Here is a 10,614-nt window from a genome sequence, read left to right on the forward strand (position 1 = left end):
AGAACTCCTTTCTTCGGATTAGTCCCATTGTTCACAGGATTCCTTTCAGAAGTGTACATGAATTGGTTATTTGCAACCATTTCAATTAGTTCCTGAGCCTCTGTAGGCGTCTTCTTCAGATGAAGAGATCCTCCAGCAGAGCTATCCAAAGATATCTTGGATAGTTCAGAGAGACCATCATAGAAAATACCTATGATGCTCCATTCAGAAAGCATGTCTGAGGGACATCTTTTGATTAATTGTTTGTATCTTTCCCAAGCTTCATAGAGGGATTCTCCATCCTTCTGTCTGAAGGTTTGGACTTCCACTCTAAGCTTACTCCATCTTTGAGGTGGAAAGAACTTTGCCAAGAAGGCATTGACTAGCTTTTCCCAAGAGTCCAGGCTTTCTTTAGGTTGTGAGTCCAACCATATTCTAGCTCTGTCTCTTATAGCAAAAGGGAATAGTATCAGTCTGTAGACCTCAGGGTCAACCCCATTAGTCTTGACTGTGTCACAGATTTGCAAGAACTCAGCTAAAAACTGATGAGGATCTTCCATTGGAAGTCCATGGAACTTGCAATTCTGTTGCATTAGAGAAACTAATTGAGGCTTAAGCTCAAAGTTGTTTGCTCCAATGGCAGGGATAGAGATGCTTCTCCCATAGAAATCAGGAGTAGGTGCAGTGAAGTCACCCAGCACCTTCCTTGCATTGTTGGCATTGTTGTTGTTTTCGGCTGCCATGTGTTCTTCTTCCTTGAAAAATTCGGTCAGGTCCTCTAAAGAGAGTTGTGCCTTGGCTTCTCTTAGTTTTCGCTTCAAGGTCCTTTCAGGTTCAGGGTCAGCTTCAACAAGAATGCCTTTGTCTTTGTTCCTGCTCATAAGAAAGAGAAGAGAAAAATAAAAATGTGGAATCCTCTATGTCACAGTATAGAGATTCCTTGAAGTGTCAGAGGAAAAGAAAAATAGAAGAAAGAAGGTAGAAGAATTCGAACTTGATGAGATTGAGTTCGAATTGTGCATTAAGAAGGAGCAGTACTCCATAAATAGAAGGATGTGAGAGAGAGGGAAGAGGATTTTTCGAAAATTAAATTAAGAAGATTTTAAAAATATTTTGAAAAATTGATTGGTAATTTTCGAAAATTGAAGTTGGAAGAGAAATCAAGTGATTTTTGAAAAAGATTTTGAGATTAGAAGTTAAAAAGATTTGATTGAAAACTATTTTGAAAAAGATGTGGTTGAGAAGATATGATTGGTTTTAAAAAAAAATGTGATTGAGAAGATATGATTTGAAGACAATTTTAAAAGATATGTTTTGAAAATTAGTGACTTGCCTAACAAGAAAATATATGATTCAAACATTAAACCTTTCTCAACAGAAAAGGTAACAAATTTGAGATGTTCAATCAAATCATTAATTGTTAGGAAGTATCTTTGAAAAAGGAAAGAAATTGATTTTGAAAACATTTGATTGAAAAGATATGATTTGAAAAAGATTTGATTTTGAAAAACTTTGAAAACTTGAAAAAAAATTGATTTTGAAAACAAAATCTTCCCCCTAGCACCATCCTGGCGTTAAACGCCCAGAATGGTATACATTCTGGCGTTTAACGCCCAAAATGCTACCTCTTTGGGCGTTAAACGCCCAACCAGGTACCCTGGCTGGCGTTTAAACGCCAGTCTGTCTTTTTCACTGGGCATTTTTGAATGCTCAGCTTTTTCTGTATAATTCCTCTGCAGTATGTTCTGAATCTTCAATTCTTTGTATCATTGACTTGAAAAGACACAAATTAAAAAGATTTTTGGATTTTTTAATAATCAAAATGGAACAAGAATCAAATAACAATGCATGCAAGACACCAAACTTAGCAGTTTGTATACTACTGACACTAACAAAATGAAAATGCTCATGAGACACACAAGACACTCAAGTCAATAGAATTCAAAGATTAGAGCAAGTAAATCATCAAGAACATCTTGAAGATCACTAAGACATATGAATGCATGCAATTGACACCAAATTAAGATGAGACACTAGACTCAAACAATAAATATTTTTGAATTTTATGATTTTGTAATTTTTTTTGTGTTTTTCGAAAATTAAGTGGGAAAAGATATCAAAATTCTTAATGAGAATTCCAGGAATCAGTGCAACGCTAGTCTAAGACTCCGGTCCAGGAATTAGACATGGCTTCACAGCCAGCCAAGCTTTCAAAGAAAGCTTCGGTCCAAAACACTAGACATGACCAAAGGTCAGCCAAGCCTTAGCAGATCACTGCTCCAAAAGCAAAATTGATGAAAATCAACAAGCTCTTGTGGTGATAAGTTGAAACCTCGGTCCAATCAGATTAGACATGGCTTCTCAGCCAGCCAGATTTCAACAAATCATCATGAAACTCTAGAATTCATCTTCAAGAATTTCGAAAAAAAAATAAATACCTAATCTAAGCAACAAGATGAACCGTCAGTTGTCCAAACTAGAATAATCCCCGGCAATAACGCCAAAAATTGGTGTTGTTGCCGGATCTTGGCACTGATGTTACCAAAAGCTTGCTCAAAACTTGAACAATCCCCGACAACGGCGCCAAAAACTTGGTGCGCGAAATTGTGAACAATACTTTTTCACAACTCTCATAATCCCCGGTAATGGCTCCAAAAACGTGGTAGCTCAATACCATGGCATTACACAACTTCGCACAACTAACCAGCAAGTGCACTGGGTCGTCCAAGTAATAAACCTTACGCGAGTAAGGGTCGATCCCACGGAGATTGTTAGTATTGAAGCAAGCTATGGTCATCTTGTAAATCTTAGTCAGGCAGACTCAAATGTATGATGGTGATGAACGAAAATAACATAAAAGGTAAAGATAGGGATACTTATGTAATTCATTGGTAGGAACTTCAGATAAGCGCATGAAGATGCCTTCCCTTCCGTCTCTCTGCTTTCCTACTGCCTTCATCCAATCCTTCTTACTCCCTTCCATGGCAAGCTTAAGCAAGGGTTTCACCATTGTCAGTGGCTACCTCCCATCCTCTCAGTGAAAGCGATTGCATATGCTCTGTCACAGCATAGCGGAATTCATCTGTCGGTTTTCAATCAGGCCGGAATAGAATCCAGTGATTCTTTTGCGTCTGTCACTAACGCCCCGCCCTCAGGAGTTTGAAGCACGTCACAGTCATTCAATCATTGAATCCTACTCAGAACACCACAGACAAGGTTAGACCTTCCGGATTCTCTTGAATGCTGCCATCAGTTCTCGCCTATACCACGAAGACTCTGATCTCACGGAATGGTTGGCTCGTTTGTCAGGCGAGCACTCGGTTGTCAGGCGATCAACCATGCATCGTGCAATCAGGAATCCAAGAGATATTCACTAGGGCCTCGGATGCTTGTAGAACAAGAGTGGTTGTCAATCACTTTGTTCATGAGTGAGAATGATGATGAGTGTCACGGATCATCACATTCATCAAGTTGAAGAACAAGTGATATCTTGGACAAAGAACAAGCGGAATTGAATAGAAGAACAATAGTAATTGCATTAATACTCGAGGTACAGCAGAGCTCCACACCTTAATCTATGGTGTGTAGAAACTCCACCGTTGAAAATACATAAGAACAAGGTCTAGGCATGGCCGTGAGGCCAGCCTCCCAAAGTGATCAAAAGATCTAAAGAAAAAGGTTCCAAAGATCCGATTCTTTTTTTATACAATAGTAAAAGGTCCTACTTATAGAAAACTAGTAGCCTAAGGTGTACAGAAATGAGTAAATGACATAAAAATCTACTTCCGGGCCCACTTGGTGTGTGCTTGGGTTGAGCAATGAAGCATTTTCGTGTAGAGACTCTTCTTGGAGTTAAACGCCAGCTTTGGTGCCAGTTTGGGCGTTTAACTCCCATTTGGGTGCCAGTTCCAGCGTTTAACGCTGGGATTTCTTGAGGTGACTTTGAACGCCGGTTTGGGCCATCAAATCTTGGGCAAAGTATGAACTATCATATATTGCTGGAAAGCCCAGGATGTCTACTTTCCAACGCCGTTGAGAGCGCGCCAATTGGGCTTCTGTAGCTCCAGAAAATCCACTTCGAGTGCAGGGAGGTCAGAATCCAACAGCATCTGCAGTCCTTTTTGGTCTCTGAATCAGATTTTTGCTCAGGTCCCTCAATTTCAGCCAGAAAATACCTGAAATCACAGAAAAACACACAAACTCATAGTAAAGTCCAGAAAAGTGAATTTTAACTAAAAACTAATAAAAATATACTAAAAACTAACTAGATCATACCAAAAACATACTAAAAACAATGCCAAAAAGTGTACAAATTATCCGCTCATCACTCAACAACCTTTATCATCAAATCCTTAACTTGAGATGCTGAAGTCTTCTTATCCTCTTCCAAAGATTTAATACTTTCTTGGAGTTTCCTATTATCTTCTTGTAACGAGGCTAAGGTAGTACTCAAAATCTGAATTTGAGTGGCAGAAGTTTGAAGCTCCTTTTCTTTTGATGCAATTTTAGAACGGAAGCTCGGGATCTCCTTCTCTACATCCCGAACGAAGGCAGCTGAGCGAAGGAGCATCTTTTGAATTCGAGGTAAGGTGTCTTCCACAGGCATCTCAACTAACTTTGACTTAGTCTCCTCAGTCAATAAGAAAGAATCAACAAAGTCACAGTAGCGGAAATCTTTTTTCAAGACACAACCATAGGAACTTAGATCTTCCGCTTGAGTGGTTGTTGATTTCATAAGCCTTTTTCCCTTGCTCTTTTGTTTCTTTCTCACTAGAGAGCTCGAAGGAGGATGGGAATATAAAACTTCGATATCAAGAGCTGATTTCTGAGGTTCTGGAGGTGAAAGATTGATATGGGTAGCTGAAGAATAAATCATATCCATGCCTTCAGTGTTTGTCGGGATAGGGTTAGTACCCAACCTTCGCCTCATAGCAGTAATGGCCTCAGTTCCGCCAGCCATTTTAACTGTCAAAAGAGAAAAACAATTAAAATGAGAAGAACATTATACTATTTAAAATTCAAAAAAAAGACATCAATAACAAGAAATGTCATTACCAACAACATTTTTAGAAGCTTGCACTTCAGCAAGGATCATCCTCAAATCCAAAGGGTTATCATTCCATAAACCAAGAAGAGTGTGAACGATGTCACGCTCTATTGGGTTCATACTTTTCAGTTCAATTTTTGGAGAAGTAACGTGAAAGTTCCAATAAAGGTTAAACCTTTTTTCATCCTCCAAAGTCATGAAAAAAGGTTGGGACCCAGGGACCCTTTCAACTTTAAAGTATTTTTCTTTAAAACCATGGTACGATTCTTCAAAAGGGTTGAAAATTCTATGATTGTGGTTAGCTTGGAAAGATAGAAAGCCTTGACCACAAGCACCATAAGAAATAGCAAAGTTAAAAAAGTAAAAAAACACTCTGGTGGAGATAGGAAAGTCGAGGAATGAACATAGTAGTTCAAACCCTCGAATGATGGCCCAACTATTAGGATGCAACTGAGAAGGGGCACATCCACACAACCTCAAGACATCTTGTTGAAAATCAGAAAATGAAATCCGAACTCCGAGACATGTAAATAAAATTTCATACATCCACATCCAATCCGGAACATTTTTGGCATGATGATTAATATGGCAAAGACGCTCTTCTTGGTTAGGGAGAGTAAGTGAGTAGTGGTTACCAACATCATCAAAAGTAAAGATCACACCTGACCCTTTCAATTCATCAAGACGTTCCCTGGTGATGGTAGAAGGAGTATTTTTAACTTCCTCGACTACCCAAGTATATAAATCATGTTTCTGGAAATGAGTGGAAGTCCGAAAAGCTTCGCTGGAGGTTCCAGTGCATTCGTCAGTGGTAACCACTTTTCTCCTCACCATTTTTTGGATAAATCTGTAGGAGAACCACGATGTTTTAGAAAATTAAAGTGAATGAAATTTGCTCCAAAAACAGTAGAAATAGAAGAATCTTAAAAAAAAAAGTTATGTGGTGGTACCAATCTAAAAAATAAAAAAATTAAAAGAAAATGAGAAGAAAAACTTTTATGACCAAAAGAAAGGTGGTTTGAAGGAGAATCAATGGATTCTCACATGCAAAATAAAAAAAAATAGAAAAGAGAAAGTACCTGAAAGCTGTAGAAAAAACTAGATTGATGAACATGCGGTGAGTAGAGGTAGAAGATGAAAAGAGAAAGGAGAGACAGAATTCTTTTAGGTAGAGTTGTTCAGAAAACAAGGTACAATAATTGCGCACAGAGAAAATGAAACATTTTCCTAAAAATAAAATTTGTGATTTATTTTATTTGATTAATTTAAATAAGTTAATCAATTAATTAGTTATTTAATTTAATTGAGATAAAAATCAAATTATTTAATATTTTATTTGACCACATTAATTATAATTTATCAATTATATTAATTATTTAATTTGAATGGAATAAATGAATTAATTTTATTTTTATTTATATTAAATTTTTGTCTTATAAATTCTGATTAATAATTTTTAAGAGTGTTTTAATTAATTATTTATTTAATTTGATTGAGATAAATATTAAATTATTTAATATTTTATTTAATTATATTAATTATAACTAATTATTTTATTTAATTGAATTAATTTTATTTTAATTTTTGTTAATGTTTTTTCGTTTTATATATTTTGATTAATATTTTTTAAAAGTATTATAATTTTTACATAATATATTTATAAGAATTTTTTTATTTAACTTAATTCATTGAGTCAACTAATTATGATTAATTATTATATTAATTATTTAATTTAATTAATTTAAATATATATTATTTGATTCAATTTATTTTCATGTTAATGTTTGAACCGTTATTTACTAAAAATTTCTTTTCATTTTTTTTCTTGATTTTAAATATTTTTATTTTAAATTTTAGATTTTTAGACATTGTTTATATTTTTTATTTTAATATTTCTCTTAGTATTTTTTTAATTTATTGTCTAATAATTATATATTCATTATCAATTATATAGTTGTGAATATTGTTTTAATTTAAAAAAAAAACAATTTTATTCATTTATTTTTTATTTTATGCTATATGAGAATTTTATTTTTTTTACAAATTTCTCTTTCATTTGGTAATACTTTTTATTTCTCTTATGATGCATTATTTTTACTCTTTGATTTATTTAAACTGTAAAATATTATTATCCATTATTGTACTTTATCTCTTCTATTTTTTTATATTTTGTTCTTATTTAGTTAAATTTTTATAATTTTTTATTATAAATTTTATTATTTTTATTCCATATAAATTTATTTATCATAATTTTTTACATGTTAAGTCATTCTAATGTTTAAATTATATTTCTTACGTGCTTAATCTTATTTCTAATTTGGAGGATTGAGTGATGAAATAACATCAACGAAGGCTGTTGTGTGTTTACTTCTTCGTCTTTTTTACTTATCTCCCTTTTTGTAGGGATTGTGAGTAACTATATACAATAATAGTACCTATGCATAATGTGTAAGTATAAATTGTTTTGTAAATTTTTTATTATCTATTTTGAAATAGACAAAACATTATAAATGATTTTGAACTAATAAATCTGTCATCGTTGTGCTAAGATATTGTGCATTAATCTTATATTTAGCAGTTAATTGATAGGTGTTAAAACGAACAACAAAATATGAAACTTTTTTTAGATATAAATACAACTATTTTAACTCAAGAATAGATAAAATATATTGGTGAGTTTTAACGGGTAATAACATTGGTCATATTATTCTAATTTCAAGAATGAATATGATACTAAAATATAAAACAATTCTAGATATATTTTAACAAAAACAGTTTTTTATAATAGTTTTTTCTCATAGGCCATTTAATTTAAAGACAAATTTTATCTCATATTAGATTATGATTGTCTAAATCAGTTAAAGTTTGAAAATTTTTCTCATAAATCATGAGAAAATATCTACAAATTTAATTATTAATATTATTTAATAAAAAGTCTTTAAAAAAATAAAACTCTAATGTAAATATTTAATTTAATTGCAAACTATATATTACTATTAAGGAGTCATTGTTATATTTTAAAAACAAATAAAATTATTATTCATTGATTTTATTATTTTTAATATTAAAAATAGTTAAACTTTAGATTTAATTAATTTTATAAAATTTTTATAATAAAATTATTATGCATATTTTCATTTAAAATATTCAAAAAAATACTTTATATATTTTATATATTATTCTATGCAAAGCACAAATATATATACTAGTAGTATTAATTATTTGATATCTGAATACTAATAGCTAAAGAAAAAGTTTATAATAAGAAAATCTACAGAAAATTAATGGTTTATTAGTCAATATTTTCTAATTATTTTTTGTGTGAAAATTAATTTTTAACTGTCACTTTGGAGAATTAGGTTTTAGAATTTAAGGTTTAAGGATTAAGAATATGAATTTTTTGAATTTTTCATTAATTCAATTTATTGACGCTGTAATGTTAATAAATTCAATCTAGCGGCAATGTATTAAGAAGATTTGAAGATTTAAGATATAAAATTTAGGATATAGCTGACGGAGATAGTCGGTGGCTGTAGGCTTCGACGGTGGGTAACATATGGCATTGTATGAAATTGTAGTGGTATTAAGAGGTATTTAAAGGAAGAAAGATAATATTAGTTTTTAAGTTATTAAATCTGATCCAATCCAATTTAAACAACATAATATGATATAAAATTATTATTCTATTATTAAATTTTTAAGTTTTTGCATATAATAATATTAGTTTTCATACATTTTATCTTATTTACATATTTTTTTGTTTAGTGAATATTTTATGAATATAAAATAAAAATTATTTATTTATTTATTTTATGTGATTAATTTTGTGTATATATCTAATATAATTGTTTTAATTAATTATGTAGTTAATTTTTTTATCAAAAAATATCATGAGAGCCTCTGTTGATTTTAACAAAATACTAGTTAGAATAGTGTTTATATAAATGTATATACACATAGCGGAATTGGTATAAAATATATGAAAAATTCATCTATCTATATTAGTAAAATTATATTTGACTTTTTCCTACCAAATATAGATAAATTGTCAATTATTTTTATTCTAATACAGATAGATAGATTCTCAATATTATTATATATACCAAAAAATATTTTTAAATTAAAGTCCAATAAGTAGTATAATTTGACGTTTTGTATGAAAGATTAATCTCACTTCAAAAATTAAATGTGTGTTTGCGTTTTTATTTCAATTTTTATATTTTTAGAATTTTGTGAAAGAAAAAAATAAAAAAAATAGTAAAAATATCAATAAAAAATATGTTCACTTTTCATTTTAGCTTTTACCTTCGCAAAATTCTAAAAGTTAAAATACTAAAAATAAAAATACAAATCAATTAAACCAAACATTTTTATATAAATAATTTTTCTTATTGCTAGTTTAACTATTGTAGTATTGTCCTTTCGGAAATTTGTTAGCCAACCCCAACTATTTGACCTTTTTGTAAAATTTATTAATTTCATGTTCATATTAAAGGTAGATAATGATTTGATCTGTGTTATAGTTTCCGAAGTATTTCTGATCGAGATAATACTCAATTTGGTCCTGAACTTACACGCGAGACTCAATTTAGTCCCTGAAGTTTTAATTGCCTCTATTTAGTCTCCAAATTTTGTGAACATAATTTATGTTAGTCCTTAAAACAATTTTCAACGTACAAATGTTAACAGAACACTGTTGTGACAGCCGGATGTCACGTTAAACTTTATAAAATAATGTTGATTTCGTTTTGGCACTCAAATAACCAAAAAACAACATCCTAAATGGTGTTTATTAAAATTTTACCTAACAAAATAAGTAATACGATGCTGTTTTTGAGCTACTTAAATGTCAAAACTAAAATTGCATCATTTTACAAGTTTTAACGTGACATGTGATAGTCTACAGCAGCGCTCTATTTATGTTTTTATACTAAAAATATTGTCAGAGACTAATATGAGGCACGTTTATAAATTCCGAAGACTAAATAGAGACAATTAAAACCTCAGAGACTAAATTGAGACTCGCGTGTAAGTTCAGGGACCAAATTGAGTATTATCTCATTTCTGATCTGATCTTCTTCGTATTTATTTATATTTGGACGCTCCTTGTGTGTCACGGTTCTTGGTTCTTGGTCCTTGTGTATGACGTATCTTGGTATGTGACACAACTATTGGAACTTGGAATAAAATGAAATAAGACAAAATCTGGAAACTTCAATACTTTAGCTTGTTATTGTATTAACAAACGGCGAGGTCTATGGTGTACACCTGTATGTTTTGTTGTCAATACTATTGTGAGACAAGTGTCCAGAGAAAGGGAGTGTGATTGAATCATTGAAGACATTTTCCGCAAGTTATGTTGAGACCCATAATACGTAATGACTACATATTTTGACAAATTAATTTTGTTCATTATTGTAACTAATTTATAGAAATGATATTGGGCTAGTTGAATTTTTGTTATAATGATTTAATAGTTCATCTACAAATTAAACCCTACTATTATATATTATTACCAAAATAATTTTTTCACATTTTATATTTTAAATCATTTTTCAACTATTATAATAATAATAATAATAATAATA

The 10,614-nt window shown here is 31.0% G+C and overlaps 1 protein-coding gene and 1 non-coding gene across 3 annotated transcripts; one reads left to right on the plus strand and one right to left on the minus strand.

Moving 5' to 3' along the window:
- Positions 1–209: 209 nt before the first annotated feature.
- Positions 210–317, plus strand: LOC130952332 (small nucleolar RNA R71). The gene has a single exon (XR_009074513.1). It is a non-coding gene; the product is annotated as a small nucleolar RNA R71 (small nucleolar RNA).
- Positions 318–3,504: 3,187 nt separating this feature from the next.
- On the minus strand, positions 3,505–6,242 carry LOC130951958 (uncharacterized). 2 transcript variants are annotated; one of them, XM_057880720.1, is made up of 4 exons: positions 6,106–6,242; positions 5,035–5,873; positions 4,255–4,944; positions 3,505–4,154 (listed from the first exon to the last, which is right to left on the minus strand). In XM_057880720.1, exons 1-3 carry the CDS (start codon positions 6,138–6,140, stop codon positions 4,304–4,306), a joined length of 1,515 nt encoding a protein of 504 aa, XP_057736703.1. In that variant the 5' UTR covers positions 6,141–6,242; the 3' UTR covers positions 3,505–4,154; positions 4,255–4,303. The 2 variants fall into 2 exon arrangements, with proteins under 2 accessions (XP_057736703.1, XP_057736702.1); XM_057880719.1 differs by having other exon boundaries at positions 3,505–4,944.
- Positions 6,243–10,614: the final 4,372 nt, after the last annotated feature.

The sequence above is a fragment of the Arachis stenosperma genome, chromosome 9, assembly GCF_014773155.1.
Source record: "Arachis stenosperma cultivar V10309 chromosome 9, arast.V10309.gnm1.PFL2, whole genome shotgun sequence".
In the NCBI taxonomy this organism is placed as follows: domain Eukaryota; kingdom Viridiplantae; phylum Streptophyta; class Magnoliopsida; order Fabales; family Fabaceae; genus Arachis; species Arachis stenosperma.